Here is a 24,005-nt window from a genome sequence, read left to right on the forward strand (position 1 = left end):
TGGTGGCTGAAAAAATTGCTAAATGAACTGTGATTTAAGCTTTAGTATACCAGCAATAGAAATTTGATCGTTAATTCCTGGATCTTTACTTGCATTTAATCTAAGTTGCCAAAGGCATTCTTTGGCTTCCAATAGGCTTTTAATGTCACCACCTTGTTGTACTTTAGTGTAAACAATTCTATCGATGACAAAAAACAGGAATTTTTTAAAATTAAGACAACCAATGCTATGAGTGTATAAAGCACTAGTCTGCTTGTGATTTCTAATATCACTCACATGCTCTGTAATTCTTGTTATTAATTTTCTGTTCGTTTTCCCTACATAGAAAGCTTGGCATGCTGTGCAAGTGGCTACGTATACTACCATAACTGTATTACAGTCACACACTCCTGGACATCTAATGGTCTTCTCATAGTTAGTAATTGAGAGGTACGGTCTATTATTAATGAATCTACATATGCGGCATGCACCACATTTATTCATCTTAGATTTCAAAAATAAGTCAAAGTTCATACAATTTTCAAATATACTTTTAAGACTTTGTCCTTTACTAAACGTAACCTTGGGTTTATCTCCTAAAATGTTTACCAATTCTCTATTAGATTCTATGACAATATTCCATGAGTCATATACCGCTTTGACAATTTGATCTGATTTTTCGTTAAATGGAATGACCAAAGTGTCATGTCCTATGCCCTTAGATTTAGAAACTTCTTTTGAATTTAATCCATATCTTAAAATAGGTTTATATAAAACCAATCTATTCATCAAAATGTCCTGACCTATATTGTTAACCAAATCTACTGGGTAGGCTCTACTTATAAACATGTTTTGTAATTTTTCAAGTTCCTGTCTAAACATGTCATCATTACTCACTATCCTCGACAACCTCACCATCTGTCCTTTTACCAAATTTCTTTTCTGATGGACAGGGTGACAGCTGTCAAAGTGTAAAAATGAATTGGAGTAAGTCTTCTTCCTATAAATATTGGATTCGAATATATTGTCTTTCAAGGTAATTGTAATATCCAAAAAGTTAATTGTGTTATTAGAAATATGACTCGTAAATTTTAAAAAATCAGTTGTTTGTCCTAAATATATAATAAATTCATTAAACTGTGCCTCAGTGCCTCTCCAAAAAATCAAAATATCGTCCAAATAAAGTAAATATAATAAGATCTTACTCCAATAACTACTAGTGAATACATAATCGGATTCCCAATGCTGCCAGAACTAGATTAGCATAAATAGGGGCACATTTTGCACCCATAGCCACTCCTTTTTGTTGTCTAAAATAACTACCATTAAAATAAATAAAATTATTTTCCAAGACTAATTCTAACATCTCAGATATCAGTCGATTCTCAGTTCTGTTGTTTTGTTTATGCGTATTAAGGCATGTTTCAAACAACTCAATGCCTTCCTGATGTGGAATCACAGTAAAAAGATTGATTACATCCACAGTAGCCATCACAAAGTCGAAGTTAACATCAATATTGTTAATAAATTGTCTTATAGAGTCAAGACAATGCCATGAATCTCTTACAATGTGTGGTAGTCTCGTTAACATATCTTTACATTTGAAATCAATGTAAGCCACTAAAGCTTCGGTCTTTGAACCTATTGCCGAGACTATTGGTCTAAATGGTGGGTTATCAGTGTGTTTGTGAATTTTGGGAATTCCAAAAATAGATGGTATTTTAGGGAATTCCACAAAAATGTATTGATAAACCATTGAATCAATCATTCCATCCATTAAGTATTCATAGATTAACCAATCAATTTTACTGTAGGCTTTATTTACCTCGTGCCTACTAACCTTTTCATACGTTGCCTCATCATCTAAAAGTGTGAGCATCCTATTCTCATAGTCAACATTTAACATAATGACCACCCCCCACCTTTATCAGGTTTCATGATTCTGAATTTATCAGAACTTAATTCCTGTAAACAAAATTTTTCAGCTGACGTTAAATTATGCTTAAAAACATTCTTCTCATTTAATGTTCTTCTAAAATGCATCTCACAAAGTTTTTCAAAAACTTGTATCAAGTAATTCTGGGGTGGAATAAAAGTACTATGACGTTTTAGTGTAAAATTGTTGGAATCCTGAGACAAAACATTTGAGTCTTGAAAAAATATTTTTAAGTTTAAAAGCCTTGTATATGTTTTTAAATTAATTAAAACTTTACCAATATCTAACTTAAAATTAGGGACAAAGGTGAACCCTTTACTAAACAAGTCCAAATACTTATTGTCAAAATTCTTTTTAGTGTAGTTGTATAAATTAAAACCCAAATGTGTGACAATTTGGCAGTCAAACGAATTCTGAGTTACTGCCTCATGTTGACATGAACTCACAGTGTTAGAATTTTCAATATTTTCAATATTAATCAATTGTTGTGCTTGGATTATAGCTTCAGAGGGTGAATTATTGACTGTGTCGACAATTTCATGATCAATGTTATGATTAATTACAGTTAATTGTCACCATCTGGACATTCTCGGGCCTCGATTGTTGTAATTTCTTGGGATATATTGATTGTAACTGCCCTGTCTCTCCCTTATTCTTTCCGACCTTCTTAATGTGGGCTGGTCTAAAAAATCTGACTCTAAGCATTCATCATTATGATTAATGTTGTTACCATTGTTAACATTACTTCGATGTTTATTGTCCTGATTATCAGTTGAGTTAAACCGATTTCTAACCCTTTCATCACTAAAATTGACATGGTTCTGACTAATACGCTTCATGTTTTTGTACTCTCTAAAGTGCATATATGCTCTATTGTTTCTGTAATCATGGCTATCTCTCTCAATCTTAATATTTTTGATTTCCAGGCCTTTATTAATATATCTGTCCATATCTTTAAAAATATTTTCCATTCTGAATTTATTATGCTCAAATAATAAATCCATCTTAATGTCATTATCTAGACCACATAACCTTTCCTTTAAAACTTGTAACTTATCTGTATTATTATGAATAATAAGTTTCAAAAGTTCCAACCCAGTTTTATCAAACAATTGTATCAATTCTGTAAAAAATGGTGTACCCTCCAGAAAACCATTGGGCAATTTAAATATACGTAGTCCCTTTGGGACCTGTTTTAATTCCAAACAGCGTTCTAAGAACGCATTGTCCATCTGTAAGGATTTAAAATTCTTGAGTGTTTTTTCAAACTCAGAAAAACGTGAATTCAAAGTACCCAAGTCTCTTGTTGCTGCTGGACCATCTCTATTTAATGATGGAGCAGAAAGAAAATCATGTAAGTCCAAATGCCTATCCAAGGGAATGTTCCTGTTCGTGTCCCCCCGTCGTGATGTCTGATTTTGATTTGGACCACTATTGCATCTGTTGTCAGTGTTGGAGTCAGTGTTCAAAGGTGCTCCAGCTACACACCCTCTGTCTTGCATCACCACATGCTTAGGAGGACTGCTTGAACGTTGTCTTGCACCACACCCATGTGAACTGGTATTGGGCGTTGAATGCAGGGTGAGAAGTTGTTCCTGTGATTCAGTGATAAACAGATCACCTTCAGTCCCTGCATTATGCTGTTGATCATGTAATGCTTTAATAAGCTTGTTGGTGATGTCAAGGTGCTCCTGCAATAACCGCTGCATGACAGAAGGTGTAATAGATAAGAACACTGACTATCAGCTTGAGCACAACCCCACTAGTGAATGTTAATTGCCGTAAAAACTACAGCTCAAAGCAGAGTATCAGCCCAAAAAAACTACCTAAGGCTGATGTAATCCGCAACTGAATGCTGATATAGCCGACAATCAGCTGAACACGATCCCAATAGATGAAGTAGATTGTCCATAAAGATTACTGCTCAAAGCAATGTTTAAGCCCAAGAGACTGATTGATGTAAATCTGGTTTTCGGTAACTAAGAGCTGTAATTACGGAAAACAACCAGCTGACAAGTCACCAAAAACATAAAAAGGTAAAAAGGTAAAAAAGTAAAACGAGTTGTCCATACAGCACTATGAAACAGGTCCACCAAAAAAGCAAGCTGAAGCTGGTGTAAACTCCGTAAATAAGTACGGTATTCCTTGAACAATGTCAGTTAGATAGCAAACAGTAAAAGACTGTGTAAACGCGTAGATAATAATTCGTTAAGATAACACGCCACAGCTTATAGTTGTCCATAAAACATACAGCACTTGTGCAACAAATCTGCCAAGGAAGCTAGCTGACACTAATGTAAAGTCCGTAACTGAGTACGGGCTTCTTGAACAATGTCAGCTGAACCGAAAAAAACTGTGTGTACGCACAGGTAGTAGTTCTTTTAATTAACACACACAGCTATTAAAAGATGATTGACCAGATGGAAGACCAAGAAATAACCGTTGCCACTTTTACTCAATATATTTGGATGTGGTTCACAATATAAATGTTCGTAAAAAAAGTTAAATGTCAATAATCAATTAATCCGAAGAAGCTATATTGTTATAGGATGATGTTTTTCTATAAATATACAAACACTCACGTTGTATAACCAATACCAAAAAACAACGCTAAGATTGCAGTAGAATCAACCATCGCTGTATCTCAAAAATTATGAATTGTAGCTCTTGAATGAAACACAGCTGACACAGTGTGTCAAACAGAGAATTAATTTGCAATTACCTTGAATTAGATGAAACTTGCCAAACGACTTCTCGCATATATATAAAGTATTTTGTAGAAAAAAATGCGATGATATTGTCAATAATTCAGCAGTTTCACTGTATTCACAAATATTCAACAAGGCGTCTTATAAATCTTGTTGGTCCATACGAATACGACAATCCAAGATCAAACAGGCCACTGAAACGAATGTAGATAACGAACCACGAAGTACAAACTGGTAACCAAAAAAAATTCCAGTAACCTTGAATCATTGGATGTTAAAATAAAGTCTTTATTTCACCACAGGACCACAAGACCAACACAAGAACAACGAAAACTTCACCATGGAACTAAGCGCTTTCACCCTCTCGTCCTAGGGCATCATCAGAGTACAAATTTTAGAAAAAACATCATCCCTTAAATACAGATACTACTTAATTAATTGAATAATGATATAATCAATCAATTAAACAATGTTCTAATTAAAATAATAAAAAAACTCTTGTCTTTTAAAGTAACAGATCTAGTAAAAAATAAAAGGTCTGGTTTAGAATACACATAGACATGAAGTAGAGCGTAATATATAAAAAAAAAACTAACAGTATTGCACATAATATGTATGTCTAAATTGTACATATACAAAAGGAGTGTATTTTTAATCAATAAAACCATACTAAATGTATAATATGTGACAAAAGATATAGAATTTATAAACATGGAAATTTCAAATTAAATTGTAAATTATTCAGATGTTATTACAATGTTATGTAATAAAATTAAAATTATTGTTATTTAAATGCTGTTAAGCATATTTTTTATATAAAAACTGTATTATTAATTATTAATAGATAAATAAATATAGTATAAATATAAAAATTATAAAAATTGAGCATATAAGGAATTTCTAATATTGTATTAAAAATTCTGTAATGATAATCAGTTGCGATGAATGTTAACAGTTAATAGATATATTGAAAATATATAATAAAATTATAAGGATTATAATAATTATAAGGATCAAAATAAATACACAAAATTAAGAATGAGTACTTATTTTGCTGCAGGGAGCTTGGGAGGTGCAGTAATCCATGGCAAGATAAAATATATGTTTTTTCATCATTTGCCCGTAGTGGTCCTTTAAGTAGCTGTGTATGTATGCACTTGTCTAGGATTTTGATAGTGGGGAAATGATGGCTATTGGATGGTAGTTACACAGGTGTACTAAATTCCCTTTCCTTGTGTAAGGGAATGATATAAGATTGCTTCCAGACTGGTGTGATATAGGATTCCTGTATTGATCTATTAAGGACTGACATATAGGGTAATCAAGTGTATTGGAAGCCATCCTAATATATTCTCTTAGAAGATTGCTTATTGCAAGAATGGTAGACTTAAGTTTAAGAAGATGCTTTTTTATTATGGAGATCAGGACAGTGTTCAGAATAAAGGTTGGAATGTAGTTGTTAGCAGTATATATAATTGGAGGACTAACTGGAGCCTTTTAGGAGTGAAGCCACAGTGGGAATAAAATTTTAATTTGAATGCAGTACTTTTATTGGATTAATTTGGGAATGGGTTTGGCCAGTTACAACTGCCTAGACATAAACGTTATTCCAGAAAAGTTTAACATTGTATTGGGGGATATCTCTTGGATTTTGATTTCTTAATTTATTCTGGTTTGTAATCTCATCTATGATGACACAGGATTTAGTAAGATTTCTCAGTTGTGTAAAAATTTGGAAGTTTTGGGTAGTTTTATGAGTGTAGTAACTACAGAGGGATTAAACTGATCAGTCACAGCATGAAGTTATGGGAAAGAGTAGTGGAAGCTAGGTTAAGAAGGGAGGTGATAATTAGTGATCAGCAGTATGGTTTCATGCCAGGAAAGAGCTTTACAAATTTGATGTTTGCTCTGAGAGTGTTGATGAAGTACAGAGAAGGTCAGAAGGATTTGCATTGTGTTTTTGTGGATTTAGAGAAAGCATATGACAGGATGCCTAGAGAGGAGTTGTGGTATTGTATGAGGAAGTCGGGAGTGTCAGAGAGGTATGTAAGAGTGGAACAGGATATGTACAAGGGTAGTGTGACAGTGGTGAGGTTTGTGGTGGGAGTGACGGATGCATTTAAGGTGGAGGTGGGATTACATCAAGGATCAGCTCTGAGCCCTTTCTTATTTGCAATGGTGATGGACAGGTTGACAGACGAGATCAGACAGGAGTCCCCGTGGATATGATGTTTGCAGATGACATTGTGATCTGTAGTGAGAGTAGAGAACAGGTGGAGATCATCCTGGAGAGGTGGAGATATGCTCTAGAGACGAGGAATGAAGGTCAGCAGGACTAAGAATATATGTGTGTGAATGAGAGGGAGGATAGAGGAATGGTGAGGATGCAGGGAGTAGAGGTGGCGAAAGGTGGATGAGTTTAAGTACTTGGGATCAACAGTTCAGAGTAATGGTGAGTGTGGAAGAGAGGTGAAGAAGAGAATACAGGCAGAATGGAGTGGGTGGGGAAGAGTGTCAAGAGTGATTTGTGACAGAGTAGTACCAGTAAGAGTGAAAGGGAAGGTCTACAAGAGGGTAGTGAGACCAGCTATGTTATATGGGTTGGAGACAGTGGCATTGACAAAAAGGCAGGAGACAGAGCTTGACGTGGCAGAGTTGAAGATGTTAAGATTTGCACTGGGTGTGACGAGGATGGACAGGATTAGGAATAAGTATATTAGAGGGTCAGCCCAGGTTGGAAGGTTTGGAGACAAAGCCAGAGAGGCAAGATTACGTTGGTTTGGACATGTGCTGAGGAAGGATGCATAGTATATTGGGAAAAAGATGCTAAGGATGAAGCTGCCAGGTAACAGGAAAAGATGAAGGCCTAAGATAAGGTTTATGGATGTGGTGAGAGGACATGCAAGTGGTTGGTGTGGCAGAGCAAGATGCAGAGGACAGGAAGAAATGGAAACAGTTGATCTGCTGTGGCGACCCCTAACTGGAGCAGCCAAAAGAAGAAGGGTAGTTTTATGTGAACTCCATTTTTTCCACCTCTTATCTCATTCCCTCAATTGATGGGTATTTCCTCTTATCCCTCTGGGCAAGATTGCCCTTAACCCTTTTCTTTCAGATTGGTGCTAGGCCGTTTAGGATACTAAGAAAGATGATGCATTAAAAGCTGGTATCATCTAGACAGTGTTTCTGCCAAGTTCCATTTGCAGAGTTTTTAAGGTTTCCTTGTTAAAGGAGGACAGATTGCAGGATAAGCTAAGGTTATGGTCTTTGGGACTGTAGTAAAGTACCCCTGCTAGCATGTGTGGGTAGGTGATCACTCAATGTAATAGCAAAGGTGTCTTGGATGGTTGATATCACTGGAATCTGAGGTGAGGATCAGGTCAAGAGCAGACTCTGTTACTATTTTCCTCATGTCTGATGGTAGTATTGATGAGGTGTATGAATCCGTGGCAATTTGTTAAATTTTTTTGAAGAAACTCTGTTTTGCAGCTGAATAAAAAAATTCACTTTAGAAGCAGAGTATAATAAAGCAACTGACACTGCTAAAAATAAAAAAATCACTGCCATTTAGTTGATGGTACATAGAAGGTGGTAGAGTTGATTATAGAGAAGGCAAATAATTGTTGGATTTATGGAAATACTTAAAAGCAGAAGTATAACTACATTCATATGTTTAACTCATGGATATGTTATTATAATTGTGTTCATACAGGTGCGTTGTGTGCTTTAGCGACTTTGAGTCAAGGCAGCTGCTGAGAGTCCTGCCCTGTAACCACGAGTTCCATGCCAAATGTGTTGACAAATGGCTGAAGGTACTGTTTTTAAATATGTATGTGTACAAAAAAATGGATAAATGGAAACGTAATGTGAACTGACTGCATAATGAGATATCCTAACTACTCATTTCACCACTGGTATCTGACCTATGGCTATGGACTGACTTCCTTTGGTACATTGTGGGTATCAAGGTGAATGTATGCCTGTACCATTTTAGAAGTTCAACATTTGATTATTTGAAGTAAGCAACCTCCACCCCCTCCCAACACAACCCAGATGACACACAGACCACAGACTCAGTGTGCCACTCAACCACAGCCCGTAAGGCAAAACAACATACCCAACACAGTAGTCATAGGTGACTCTATAGTCAGGCATACTGATTCCCACTCACCAGGCTAAACAAGGAGAAGGTTACTGTCAGCTGCCTGTCGGGTGCCAGGATCCCCCACATAACCCATGCACTCATGTCACTCCACAACAAGTATGACTCTGCCATTGTCCATGTTGGTGTGAATGACCTGAGACGTACCTCCCTGGACTACATGAAGAGAGACATGGAAGAGCTCTCCGCTCTTGTAACCCAGGCAGGTATGACCCTCGCCCTGAGTAGCATCTTGCGATCGCCCAGAATTGATACCGCAGTACAAGGACAAAGTGATTGACTTCATCAATTGGCTAAGCTTCTGGTGTCATTCTAGGGGGATCCAGTATCTGTCTGCCTGGGACGACATGGTTGACAGAGCACGATACTTTCAGAGATGGCCGGCACCTGTCACCCCTGGGATTCCAGATACTGGCTAAGGCTCTTAAAGTCCCTATAGTGCCTTTTTTAGGCAAGGTTCAAATGACAAATTCACCACCGTAGCAGGAACAGGCAAGCAAAAACTGAGGATAATGCTACTCAGTGCTAGAAGTCTAAATCTCAAAATGCACTCCCGCGAGGCACTCCTTAAAATGGAGAACATTGATATCTGTGCAGTGACTGAGAGCTGGTTCAAGGCTCCACAGAGCACCCCTGCATTACCAGGCTACAACTCGTACCACATTTTCAGCCACCTAACCTGGACTGGAACACCAAAAGCAGAGGTGTGTCCATATTCATTAAGGATAGCCACACCTCCAGGCTAGTTGCTCAGCATAATGCATGTGAGGTTATCCCAGTGCAATTAACTTTGGGCAAAACTGCAATCCAAGTTGTAGCTTGCTACAGATCCCCCCACCATGCCCCAGGATTCCCACTCTTTTCTTGATGTACTGGAAAATATTAGAGTTCAACCAAACACCCTAATAATGGGCGATTTCAACTACCCCACCATTAACTGGTGACATGCATCTGGAGAATTTTCTCCCCGGGCCTCCGCTGAAAACAGGCACTGTGGAACCTAGTCGGACTTTCCCGGTCAACAAATGATAAATAAAAATAAATAAATAAATAACTGGGAAAACTACTCATGTACCAACTCCTTCGCTCAACGCTTCCTGAAATTCATAAATTCCAATGTCCTGGATCAACTTATCCACACTCCCACCAGGTGCAACAATATCCTAGACCTAGTCATTACCAACATGAGTGACTGGTGTTCCACACCTGAAGTCAACTCCTCGTTGGTTAGATCCGACCATAAGCTAATCACCCTAGATATCCACATCCCGCCCCCACCCCCTATTATGGAAACCACGATAAAAGATTTCTCCAAAGCCAACTTCATGCTTCTTAAGACAGAAGTGGCAAACTTCCTGACACCCATGCAGATGGACAAAACAGTTATGACTGCTGAGTCCTACACAAATGCACCATGTAAGCACTTACATGAGTGTATGGATTGTGCTATCCCAAACAGAACAAAGATGCTATCCTCCAAAAAAAGGAAGCCAGTCTGATGGTCCCCTGCCATAAACAAGGTCTACAACAGAAGGAAGAAACTGTTGCAAAAGAGAGTAAAATCCCATGAGTGGAGGAGCTCCCTGGTCAGCCTCAGTAAGAAGCTGAGATCCCTTATAAGATCCTCCAAAGCTAGCTATGAAAACAAAATTGCCACTGATTCTAGGGACAACCACAAAGCATTCTATAACTATCAAGAATCTCAATGGCAACACCCAGATCTGCTCTGAGTTACAGCACAACTGCACGAAAATTACAGAACCAACTGATACTGCCAACATCCTGGCAGATAAGTTCAGTGCTAACTTTACCCCCCTCTCACACCCTAAAGGGCCCATATCTATACAGGAAGAATGCAGTCCCTGTAATCACAACTATGCGGGTAAAAGCTGCACACTCTAAAGCCAAAAACACAGCATCCATGGGACCAGACAACATTCCAGGCTGCGTTTTACATGAACTTCAGAACGAACTGGCTCCCCACCTAAGCACCATGTTCAGTCATAGCCTCACTTCAGGCTTTGTGCCCACTGAATGGCGCACAGCAACAGTTATCCCACTCCACAAAGGGGGAGCCACCACTGATCCCGGGAACTGTCGCCCTATTAGCCTGACGAGCCTGGTCTGTAAGGCCGTGGAACATATCAAATAGGAGTGGGAGGATGGAAGAATGGTTAAGGTTTTTACCTTGCAGACACAAGGTGCAGGGTTTGATTCTCACATGGGGTAATTGGCTAGGCTTAAAATGGCCCAAAAGGGCAATTAGCCTAGTACTAATCTATGAACCTGTGGAACTCATAAACAAAAGACATTGGTAACCTCCAAACTCTGGATCCCACCCATTTCAGGTTTGTGAAAGACAGGTCATGCCTCCTGAACCTGATCAACTTCTTTGAGGCAGTCACCAGACCTGTAGACGAGGGTAAGGTGGTTCACACAGCCTATCTTGACCTCGCCAAGGCTTTCGACACCATCCCCCATTCTGGAATTATAGCTAAATTCACCAAACTAGGTATAAATCCCTATGTTACAAGATGGGTTGCCAACTTGGCTCACTGACAGAACCCACACTGTAAAAGTTGCAGACTCAAAATCTGACTTCAAACAAGTGACAAGTGGAATACCACAGGGTTCAGTCCTGGGATCTCTCCTGTTTATCTACTTCTCTGAAGTACAGGCTAACACAGAAGGCCTTTGACTAACGAAGTTCACAGATGACTGCAAACTAGGAGCCATAGTCAAGTCCCCAAATGATGTGGACATCCTACAAAAGGGCCTTACTGAGACAGATGCCTGGTGTCAGTGCCATGACCTCAAGCTCAATGCCAAAAAGTACATTGTCATCCCCTTTGGTAAAAACTCTGTACCCATGAACTACCACATAGGCGGCAGTCTACTTAATACCGAATGTGATGAGACCTTGGGACCCAGGTGGACAGTAGTCTCTCCTTTGATAATCACATCACCACAGTAGTCAGGAAATCCTTCTACGTGGCACACCTCATCAGAAAAGGGTTCTCATCCAGGAAAAAAGAGGTCTTTGTTCCCCTCTACTCAACACTCCTTAGACCCATTGTAGAGTACAATGCCCCTTTTGGAATGTACCTCACAAGACATCTGCAGCAGCTGGAAAGGCCAGAGAAGTACCTCACAAAGACGATTACTGGCCTCAGATAGATGCCCTACACTGAACATCTAAAAAAGCTCCAGCTTTACTCTGTAGCATATCACCTACTCCGATGTGATCTCTGCCTAACATATAAAGCTGTGTCAAACCCAGAGCTGTTGGACATGCTACACCTAAAGAAATCCCAAACACTACGAGCTACATGCTCTAGGGACTTAAACTTTGTCACCACAATAAACAGGACATGCTGGAGGGATAGATTTTTGTCCCAGAGACTTCCCATACTCTGGAACAAGCTACCCATCTATGTCAAGCAAGGTTCCTCATTAGCACTCTTCAAGAAGAATCTTGATGAGTGGATGGGAAATGGGAAATACACCCCGGTATCACTTCTGTGGCTCTGCTCGACAGTGGCACAGGAAAATAACTTTCTTGGGTGGCGTATGTCAGGGAACCTTGTTGGCTAGGCTTACTTGGGCCCTTGGGCTGATAGCCTAGTACCTACCTATGAACCTATTACTGTTGCACCATTGGTTATAGGGTGGGAAGTTGGCATAATGGTTAGTGTTTACCTTACAGACACAGGGTGTAGGATTTGATTCTCACATGGGTAATTGCGCTAGGCTTAAAATGGCCCTCAAGGGCAGTTAGCCTAGTACTAATCTATGAACCTAAGAACCTATATGGGTTATATGCAACATAGGATACAACAGCTATCTAACTTCCAGAGTTTGACACCTTCCAAGTCCCAAATCATTATCACTTGGGCAGATCTGAGTAAAATAAGTGGTTTGTGTGGCAACTCAGAGCTTTCCTGCATTATGAAGAGAATTTCTCTTACAGGGTTTCAAGGATCGACAGTAGGGTAACATTGCTTCATTGCTGCGCAGATAAGTCCCTTTCAAGGAAAAAAAAAAAGCTTCCACATTTTATTTTGATTACAGAAGTGTAACTTTTTGTGAAACTTGTTAAAATAACGTATTTAAAGGGAGGAAAAAATGTATGTTAAGTGTCTATCTCACCTTCATTCTTGCTGGTTGGGATTCGGCCATCTTCTATAGCTTGAGAGCTGTTTACTGGCTCGAGGCTACCCCTTATCCCAGGATGCCTAATGCTAGCTACCCAGATCTCGTTTGCCGCTTCAGCTGCGAGGTGTCATTTTTCTGGCTCAGGCTCGTTTAAAGTTTCTTTATTAGAACTCTTTTACTAGAAAGTCTTTTTCCCAGGGGTTTTTGTTAGTTTTTAGTCTTATATTTGTTTTGTTAGCTAAGTGTGTATTTGTAGCTTCCTTCCCGTCCCTTTAGAACTCGTTTAATTTAGAGAGTTCTCCCCCCCCCCCCCCGCTTATTACTGTCAGTTTAGCCGTTTAAGTTAGAGGCTTTCCTTCTATCTTCTTTATAGGCTAACTGCTTGCGTTAGAGGCTTTCCTATTTAAAAAAAAAAAAAAAAAACTTTAGCTTTAGTCTGTAGTGTACTGTGTTTTTTCTCTTTAGACTGTATTTTGATTGGTAGCTATTGTTGTATTTTTTCTTACAGGATGTCCAAAGAATCCAAGGTGTATGGGTTCAATAAGTGTGACTTATGCTGTCAGAAGATGTCGCTGACAGATGGGCACACTTCTTGCGTCTATTGTTTAGGCCCTGTGCACCTGCAGGACTCTTGTTCTGTCTGCCATGCATTTAGTCCAAGAGTTCTGCAGGAGCATAAGAATAAGCTTATTCTTAGGGGCCTTTTAAAGCCCCAGGATTCACCGGCCAAGACTCAGCCTGTGAAATCCCCTAAATCTACCAAATTGTTGGCTCCAAGTTCGGAGCCGTCTTTGGTCCAGTCTCTACCTGCTACTTCAGTTCCGGCTGGAACCGATAAGACCATCTCCCCATCAGCTCCATCAGAATCTTCGGAGCCTTCGCAGAGCCACAAGAGGCTGAGGTCCCCTTCTCTGGAATCGATACATTCGGCTCCTCGGTATCCCCTGCTGCAAAGCGAGCGCAGTCACACATCTTCTTACTCCTCTCGATCCCCTAGGCTGTCTGATCATGACGTGGAGAGAATGGTCAGTAGGTTGCTAAAGTCGCAGGCACTTGCCAAGATGTTGTCCAGCCCTCCTCAACAGGTGTCTGCTTCGTCCACTTCTATCGATGTTCCTCCTCCGACTCCATTGAGCTTGGAGCCGGAGGTCGTTGGGGTGCGAGTAGTGGAACCATCGGCTCCGATAACTTTATCTCCTTCGGTTCCTTTTTCGGCTCCGATTCCCTTGATGGTGCTGTCCGTCGAGGGATCTGGGCGCCGGGGCTCCCTCGTCAGCTCCGAGGGGGTGAGTGGCATTGGACCCTTGTCCGACCCAGTTCTCCCCCTCGGAGCTTCGGCGCAGGTGAGCTCGGTTCCTACATCGGCCTCGGAGTCGTCTCCCTCGGTGCAGAGAAGGATTCCGATTTCCTCTGAACTGGAGCCTTCTCTGTGTCATGACAGGGACGCCTTCGATGTCATGAGGAGTGTGCTGGCCACTGAGTCAGCTCCACTATCGGCCCCACCGGCTCCGTCCCCTGTAGTGCCTGTGCCAACCTCTGGTCCTCCTCCAGACCCCAAGCGTGGGGAACAGGCACTCCAGGGCACCCCATTGGGTGTTTCGTCTTCTTCCGAGGCCTCCCCTGAACATTCAGAGGAGCCCCCTCGTAAGAAGAAGTGCAAGAGGAAGCACATCGACTCCTCTGAGTCTGTCACTTCGGATACAAACTTAGATGATTCGGAAGGGTCCTTGAGATCCCCCTCTGAAGATGTTTCCTTTTCGGACATCCTTAAAATACTTAAACAGAGGGGGAACTGGAATCCCGTAGCCCCTACCGAGGATGAGTCTGTATTCCTGGATGCATTCGGTTCCCGACCTTCCACCTCCTGGGTTTCTCCGCCTTTCGATCCACTTATGTCCATGGTGGCTTGAAAGGCTTGGTCAGCCCCGGATACAGTGGAACCATCTCCGAGGAGACCTGGCAAGTTCATCACAGCACCCCATGGTAAGCAGTTCCTTACCAAAGGTGTTCCTGTTGATGCCATGGTGGTAGCAGCAGCCACCAAAAAAGAGTTAGCAGAAACCTCTTTGTCTGTCCATCCTCCTAACAAGGAGTCTAGGACCATGGACAGATACAGGAAGCAAATGTTTGCTTCAGAGACCTTTTCTATGAGGTCACTGAACTACTTGTGTCATTTTACTTGACTTCAGAGGGATCTTAGAGCTCGGAGATACCCTTCAAGATCCATCAGCTGAGGGGGCTCAAGCTAAAGTCTTCCTAGCTGGCGACCCTTAATTCTGTAGTCATCTCCTCCATGGGGCTCATTTCTTATGCAGCTGATGGTGTGATTAGAGCCGCAGGTATGGGCGTGGCCCTTAAGAGACATGCATGGATGCGGCTGTGTAACTTTGCGGAACCCTTTAGAGCATCATTCACCAACACCCCCTTTGATGGTTCCTTTCTTTTTGGACCACAGGTGAAAGACACTTTGACTAGGTGTGAGCAAGAAGGCAAGACTCTCTCTGTGTGGGAGTCTGTTTTTCCACTTCTTCCAGACCATACCCCAAGTGTCAGAAGAGTGGTAAAATGTGGTTCCAAAAATCCCAGGGAGCCTTGCCTGACACATGTAGTGATTTTTTCCTCCAGGGGCAGAGGGGGAAATAACAACAATAGATGCCGCCCTCGTGGCAGAGGGGGTCCGCAGAACCAGGGCAACAGAGAATCCTTCTCTGAGAAGCCCTTTCAGCATCCCTGAAGGGTTTTCCCGACTGCCCGCCTCAGGAGGCAGTCGGGGGAAGACTTCCACTGTACCCAAAAGCCTGACAAAATTTAACGCAAGACAAATGGGTACTGTCAATTATATCCGGAGGTTACAAAAGTCCCTTCTCTCAACCCCCGTTACCGTCTAGCAGATCCCTTCCAGATGTTCCACCCAACCTGAGGGACCAAGCAGTCATAGAAGTTTCAAGACTGCTAGAAAAAAAGAGTCATCCAGGAAGTCCTGGCAGACCAACACTGATCCGGAACTTACTCAAGGTCCTTTTTGGTACCAAAGAAGACAGGGGACTGGAGACCGATTCTGGATCTCAGCAGACTAAACAAGTCTGTTCAAAGAACAAAGTTTCGGATGGTCACTCTACAGTCCATTCTACCCTTTCTGGGTCAGGACAATTGGATGTGCTCCATAGATCTTCAGGATGCGTACTACCACATCAAAATGGACAGGCGCTCCAGGAGATTCCTTCGCTTCCGGCTGGGAGCCAGTCATTACCAGTTCAGAGCTCTGTTCACCAAATGTATGGTAGTGGTCACGGCTCACCTGAGACGTCGAGGGTTCCAGGTGTTTCCATATCTAGACGACTGGCTCCTCACTGCTACTACCAGGCATCAACTCCTGCAAGCCAGGGACTACACTATCCAATCTGTTCCCAGCTAGGCATTACAATAAACTTCGAAAAATCTGCCTTGTTGCCCTGTCATCTGTCACCTATATAGGAGCAGACTTAGGCACAAAGAACATGTCCACAAGGATGCCGCCAGAAAGGATGTCTACAATTCGCCAGCAAGTACAAATTCTAATGCAGAGCAAAAGGATCCAAGTCAGGTTCGACCTTCAAACTCTGGGTTCCATGGCAGTGGCAATTCTTCTAATCCCACTGGCCCGCTTTCACATGAAGATCCTTCAATGGCTTCTGTTCACACAGTGGTCTTTCCAACAGCTGCCCATGTCTCACATGATCATGATTACAGAAGCATGCAAAAGGCACCTTTCCTGGTGGATGGTCTCCCCACTAGTGACTCAGGGCAGACCCTTCATTCAGCCCCCTCCGGTTGCCACGGTGACCACGGATGCCTCCCTGATAGGGTGGGGGGGGGGGTTATCAGGGCAGGACAGTTCAAGACACTTGGCAGCCTCACGAGTACCACCTGCATATAAACGTCCTAGAAATGAGAGCCGTGCTCCAAGCATTGCAAGCTCTTCAAGACTCCCTCCCTTCTGAGACCATTGCAATTCAAACGGACAATATGTCAGTGGTCTGGTACATCAACAAGCAGGGCGGAACCAAATCCTACCCCCTATGTCGAGAAGCACTCAGACTCTGGCAGTGGACGATTTCTTCCCAATGATTTCTGATTGTGACTCACATCCCTGGGAGGTCCAACAGTATAGCGGACAGGCTCAGCAGAGCTATTCTCATCCCTCACAAGTGGTCTCTGAGTCAGGTAGTTGCGGATCTGATCTTCCGCAAATGGGGACAGCCTTGTTGCGATCTTTTTGCCACCCCCTTCAACAGCAAATGCAGCAACTACTTCTCCCTTCTTCTGCTTCCAGGTCACACACCCAGAGACGCTGTAGTCCACGATTGGCCTCAGGGACTTCTTTATGCCTTCCCTCCATTTCCCCTGATACCGAAACTCATACAGAAAGCAATACCGTTGGGTTACAAAATGATCCTCATTGCCCCCTACTGGCCTCGACAGATATGGTTTCCGTTCCTGCACCATTACCTTCTCGATCTGCCCTGGACTCTGGATCCAATTCCAGACCTACTGATTCATCAATCAGGTGGGCTGCATCAGTCCCTCCAAACACTCCAGCTCACAGCTTGGTTGCTCCACTTCCAACCTTAGCCAGGCTTCCCAGCATTTCCCCGGCTGTGCGCGAGATTGTCTCCTCTCACAAGTCCACAACTAGAAAGACTTATGCTAGTAAATGGAAACGTTTTTCTTGTTGGGCAGAAGCTAGGAATGTAGATCCTTTTTCAGCCCCAGTCCACGAAATTTTGGAGTTCCTAGCACAACTTTTTCATTCTGGGTCCGCTTCTGCTACAATCAGGGTTCAGTTGGCAGCCATTTCTAACTTTCGTGTTGGGTTGTCTAATTCAAACATTGTCTCATAAGCTCTGTAAAGCCTTTTTAAGAGGGACTACTCTCCTTAGACCTCCAGTGAGAAATCCCCCTCCTCCTTGGGACCTTAATTTGGTACTAACCTCCTTAATTATATCCCCCTTTGAACCCGCAACATCCTGCTCCATTAAGTTTCTATCTTGGAAAACACTTTTTCTGGTAGCTATTACGTCAGCCAGATGCATCTCTGAACTTCAGGCACTGTGTGTTCATCCTCCATACTTGGTTTTTCATAAGGACAGGGTTGCTGTGAGGACTAATCCCTCGTTCCTTCCGAAAGTCTGCTCAGAAAACAATTTAAACCAATCTATAGACCTTCCTGTGTTTTTCCCTAACCACACCAACAAGGCAGAATACAAATTACACCATTTGGACGTTCATAGACAATTGCGTTTTTACTTGCATAGGACTAAGGATATAAGGAAATCGGACCAACTATTCCTTTCCTACGCTCTAGGCAAACAAGGTCTCCCAGTTTCTGAAGTGACCTTATCCAGGTAGTTGTCTCACATTATTACTTTCATTTATCAATTGAGAAACAAAGAGTTGCCTATCAAACCAAAAGGTCATTCTATTAGGGCTTTGGCTACCTCTGTAACCTTCCAGTCTAGGTTGCCCATGAAGTCTATCTATGCATCTGCTACGTGGGCAAATCCTCACACCTTTATTTCTCATTACAAGCTAGATATGGTCTCCAGGAGCATGGCTGACTTTGATTCCACTGTTCTTAAGAGTCTGTCCCAATGAGCCGCCCAGGATTGTAGGTGCTAGGGACGCTGTCCCAACCAGCAAGAACGAAGGCGAGATAGACAACTTAACATAAAGAAGTTATGTACCTACCATAACGTTCCATGTTAGTTGTCTTCATCTCGCCTTCTTTCTTGCGTCCCACTCTCTGTCTCCCTGTCCTATTGGATCGAGAGGAGTTTTGGTTTCACTGGCTGAGTGTTCTCTGGTTTGTTTCCTCTACTGACTGAGAGAGTATGACATGTATGCTCAACCTGTTTGTTTGGACAGGTTGATTCTCTGGCTATGTCTGGGGTTAGCTATTACAAACGAGATCTGGGTAGCTAGCGCTAGGCATCATGGGATAAGGGGTAGCCTCGAGCCACTAAACAGCTCTCGAGCTATAGAAGATGGCAGAGTCAGAGCCGAGGATCGGCTCTGATCACAACCAGCAAGAAAGAAGGCGAGATGAAGACAACTAACATGGTACATTATGGTAGGTACATAACTTTTTTATGGACTGCGACATGCCTTTAGTCACCTTTTACTGTGAAGTGCAATCCTTTATATTTTTGTAGAAAAAAGTTTAGTTTTTATTTGTATTTCCTAACTAAAATTTGTGTTGTGTGCACTGTATTTTTAATGAAAGAAATCTACTACTTTGGTATCTGTTTCACCAACTACTGAAGTCAGCCTTACCCTGGCTTCAGGCATCATTTTTGGCTTCACCATAGAGCAACTTACCATTTCCTCAATCCTTCTAGCCACAAAACGAAGAAAATGAAAAACAAATGCCTGTATAGCAAGCTACAAATTTACCTGTGTCACAGATGGGTGAGTCTGCTGTGAGCATTTCCAATTTGTCAGACCATTCATCTCTCTCCTTGGTTCCCTCTGGTGTCGTCCCTTCTGCCACTATGGAGCCAAGGATTAGACACATCCTGTGCAGCTCTTAGGAGTGCCCGTGGTGGGCAATGGAGAAACACTTTTGTTGGTCTGTAAGGAAGGAACAGTGGATGTCCTTCTATTCAGTGTTGCAGTATTCTTTACATATGGGTTGTGTTCTGCCCAGACGACCCAACTTCCAGCCTATATACAAAAGCTTAGAACCACTGCCTGTACTTGGGACGTCACACATAGGTGCAGATGTCGTCAGCCATAAAAGGGACGTCCGCACGTGCCATCTTCAGAACTCTTTCGCCGCCATTCAGAAAAGTTGACTCGTACATTTCATCTGCCATTGGATCCCATTGGTTCGTCTTCAGCTTCAGATAAGTACCCCATAAGAGATTGAATATATTGCTACTGCGATTTGTTTTGTTAATGTCATCCAGAAATGGCAAGTGTGGGTGTGGAAGTCCACATAAAGATGGTCACAAGCTGTTCTTGTTTTGTTCAAGGCTTACTCACAACCACAGGTCCTGCTGCATTTGTCAGGCCTTCGTTCCCAAAACATTGCGCAGTCATCGGTCGGCTTTGAATTTATACTTAGAAAACCAAAGACTCAAACATCTGGCCAGGGTAACTGTAGAGGGTTCCACGAGTAATTCTGAGCTGTCTGTAAAGACGAAGGTCAGCAAGGGTAGGCTCTAATCCTCTTTAGCTGTGCCTTTTTTCTCTGACATATCCTTTGAGGTTGATGAAAACCCAGCAGTACGATCAGAGGTAGGGTTCACTCCCTTGGGAGGGTAACTGGATGGAAGCCATCAGGAGTGCGGTGGATGCCACTGTCTTGCTGGACTGGGATGTCTCACCAGGATTGATTTGCCTGACAGAATTCAATCTGCTTCTAAAGAAATTCCTGTCAAAAACAAAAACATTTATCTTTCCCTGTCTGTTTCCTCAGACAGGAGTAATCTATCGGGCTTTACTCAGGGCTTAGTTCAGGCTCTTGGTCCTTCAGTTTCTGGACTTACTGGTAATAAGACATTTTTCATTTTTCTGAAGACTCGCAGTATATCGAGTAGGAAAATCATTTTGAAGGGACAATTTCTGCTTTTCTCTCCTCAGGTCACTGATTCCGATTCTGAGGAGAGTGTTTCTTCTGATTTAGTATCTCAGAAGAATTTTCTTTTTCTGAAGCCATATGCAGAATAAATCAGTTTCAGTGGGAACATAAATCAAATGATCTGATGTTAATTTTCTTTCCATTCATCACCAATGGGTTCAGTTCTGAGCCCTCAGAACAGAGTTGGCCTAGTACAAAGCTCACGTCAGCCAAAAAACTCTTGAGCTAAGCTTCTACCCACTATACCCTTCTCCCTGTTACCTCAGATTTCATTTGCCACGGAGCCATAAAGCCGCTTTCAGCTAAGTAGAAACTTTTTGATCTTTTGCAAGAAAATTGGTCTATTCACTTATTAATGATTTTTCACTTATTAGTGATTTGTATTCATTGATCTTCACTTTTACAGTTCGATTTACACCGGTTTCTCTTTCCGTCTACCCATTTGGTAATGTTTTAAGTACCATTGGTGGTACGGCCCTCTCTCTTTACCCTTGTGGTATTCCTTGAATACTATAGCTGGTATTTATTCTCATCTTTCCTTTTCTATCTAGTTGTGTGTTTTTGACTGTGTAGATACTGTGTGTATTTGTTTAGGTTTAGACATAAAGTAAGTAGAATTTAAGATTGTATTTGAAGACTTTGATTGTTGTGTTTAGCTTGTCATGATGTCTGATAAGGGTACTTCAGGTTTCAAGCACAGTACTTCGTGTAATGGTAAACTTCCGAACAGCGACTCTCACGATGAGTGTGTTTATTGCTTGTGGGTGCACCCATCTGTGTAGCCTCCCTGTTTAATTTGCCAAGGTTTTAGCCAGCACACACTGAACGAGTGCAAGAATAAATTGATTCTAAAGGGCCTACTTAAGTTGCCCTTTTCAGAGGCCCTTTCTGTGATAGAGGTCTCAACCCCTCCTAGGAAGGATAAGAAAAGGCCCCATTCGGACCCCTCTTCATCCTCTGGTAACCAGGGCACGTCTAGCAAACCTAAGGTACAAAAACTTTCTTTGGAGCATAAATCTGCCTCATCTGCACCAACCTCATCTGCTTCAGGCTTTACGACCGTTACTATTTCGGCACCAGCTTCAGCACCGATACTGTCTCTGGCACTGACCATAAACCTCTCCTTGCCTACTACGACTTCAGCACCGAGTGCCACTTCAGCACAGTGCACACCTTCAATGCCTATCTCTGAAATGACTACTTAACCTCCCGTATCGGCTCCAAGTGCCCCTTTGGCATCATGCTCTCTTATGGCTCCGACTACAATAGATCTGACTCCACTGCTCCCGGTCTCCAAACTTGACACTTCAGTGCCAGTAAACCCTGCACCGCGGACCCGATACTATCCATCAGTAGACCCGTTTCTAGGCCAAGTGTATAGCCCATTCCTAAATTGACCAGACTGTCCATCAGGAATATCCACTAGATCCACCAGGAGCCTTTCAGAACTTGATGTGGTGCATCTTGTGGATCAGCTGCTGGCAGCCGGGGGATACCCATGGCTTCCAGGACCCATCCTCCCACGGGATTTGGGTTGATTTCTCCACGGACTCCATCCTATTCTCCTCCTTTGACCACCTCTATTCCAAAGCCTCCTGCTCGAATGTCCCTTTCGGACCCCCCCCCCCCATCTCTGCACCAGTAGTGGAACACACTTTGGCTCTGGGACCGTCCCTTTGGTCCTTGGTTCCTATTGAACCAGTCCTTCCTCAGCCCCGTGATAGGGCTGTGGGCTCTTCGGTCAGTGTCATGGTCCTGAGTATTTCTTCAGTTCTGTCCTCGGTACCAGGAGCTTTGTCTGCTCCCAACCTGCTTGAGGGCTCCATCCTTGAGAGTGGGTTTGGCGGAGCGGGATGTCACCCCAGTTCCAAGGTTGTCCTTCTCGGTTCCAGGCTCCCATCCCTCTTTTGGCGGACCTGCTCTCCTTGCAATGGAGAGGGCTCTTGCTTCTTGAAGCATTCCGCCAATGTCAGAACCCCAGTTTTCTCCCCCTGAGCTACAGCTGCCACAGGCCACCTCCCCGAGACACCGGGCAGGGAAGCCCCAGGAACTCCCTGTATGGGGTGCCCACTCTTCCGAGTCCTTCTCAGAAGCCCCCACTGAGTAGTCCCCTCGGAAGAGATCATGCAAGAGGAAGCACGTAGACTCACTTGAGGAGTCTCTTACAGAGGACACAGATTTTGATGATGGTGAAGGGTACCCACGGTCACCTCCTGATGATGTCTCCTTCGGAGACCTCCTTGAAATGCTGAAACAGAGGAGTGCCTGGAAGCCCACTAATCCTTCTTCTGAGGAGTCCGTATTCCTGCAGGGTTTCTGTATGCAACCTTCTACCTCTTGGGTGACCCCACCTGCAGACGAGCTAGTACAGCTCGTGGTGCAACGCACCTGGAAGAACTCTGACTCTGTTGAGGCGATCCCTCGGAGACCCGATAAGATACTCTCTCCACTCAAGGAAACACCCACATTGGTCTAGAGGTTTACCAGTCAATGGTATGGTGGTGGCAGCAGCCACTAAAAAGGACCTAGCTGAAGAGAGTCCTACTGTCCACCCGCCCAGCAGAGAGTTCCAGGCCGTGGACAGATTAGGGAAGCGAGTTTTTGCATCAGCGACCTTTGCCATATGGTCCCTGAACTACTTGGTACATTTTGAGGCTCCAAAGAGACTTGATTTCTGAACTGTCTGGAACACTTGCAGGGCAGGTGCCTTGACGAGGTGAGGGACAAAGTTGCCTTGCAGCTCGCAACCCGGGAATCTATCTCCAGTTCATCCATGAGGTTGCTTTCACACGCAACTGAAGGGGTGGCTAGAGCTGCAGGTTCAGACATAGTTATGAGACGTCACACCTAGATGCGCATTTATGACGACGCAGACCCCTTCAAGTCTTCCTTTCTGCTCCCATCTAAGCATCTTCTCTGTTTGGCTTCAAGGTAAAGGACACTAGCCAGGTGTGAGCAGGATGGTAAGACCCTGTCTGCTGTAGGCCTACATTTTTCCAACCCTCAACGTTCCTTTTCCAGGAACCAAAGGAGTGGGAAGATATGGTACAAAAAAGGTCCTTTCCGTGCCACACATGGTGATGATACCCCCAGGGGCAGAGGCGGTAACAATTCCGGAAGACTCCCCTTTCGGGGCAGAGGGGGTCCAAGCAACCAAGGCCCCAGAGACTCCTTCTCTGGACAGCCTTACCAGCGCTTCTGAAGAGCGGCCCGATTGCTTGCCTCTGGAATCAGTCTGGGGTCGTTTCTCTCTGCACCAAGCTGCCTGGCACTCTATCACCACCAATCGTTGGGTGCAGAATATCATTACCAGAGGTTACACTATTCCCCTCATATCTTATCCAAAACTTCCAACAAAACTTCCTGACATTCCACCCAGTCAGAGGGAAGAAGCAGCTTCAGAAGTAAAAAAGCTGTATCAAAAAAGAGCCATCCAACTAGTCCCAC

At 43.0% G+C, this 24,005-nt stretch overlaps 1 protein-coding gene across 1 annotated transcript in view; it reads left to right on the forward strand.

The window, feature by feature from the left end:
- The window catches only part of RNF44 (ring finger protein 44), a 985,912-nt gene that overhangs the window by 835,350 nt on the left and 126,557 nt on the right, over positions 1 to 24,005 (forward strand). Inside the window, exon 7 of the mRNA XM_044069361.1 lies at positions 8,333 to 8,432. Within this exon, the coding sequence (XP_043925296.1) occupies positions 8,333 to 8,432 (100 nt within the window). The remainder of the gene's footprint in view (positions 1 to 8,332; positions 8,433 to 24,005) is intronic.

The sequence above is a fragment of the Protopterus annectens genome, chromosome 4.part0, assembly GCF_019279795.1.
Source record: "Protopterus annectens isolate FY-2018-M chromosome 4.part0, PAN1.0, whole genome shotgun sequence".
Taxonomy (NCBI): Eukaryota; Metazoa; Chordata; order Ceratodontiformes; family Protopteridae; genus Protopterus; species Protopterus annectens.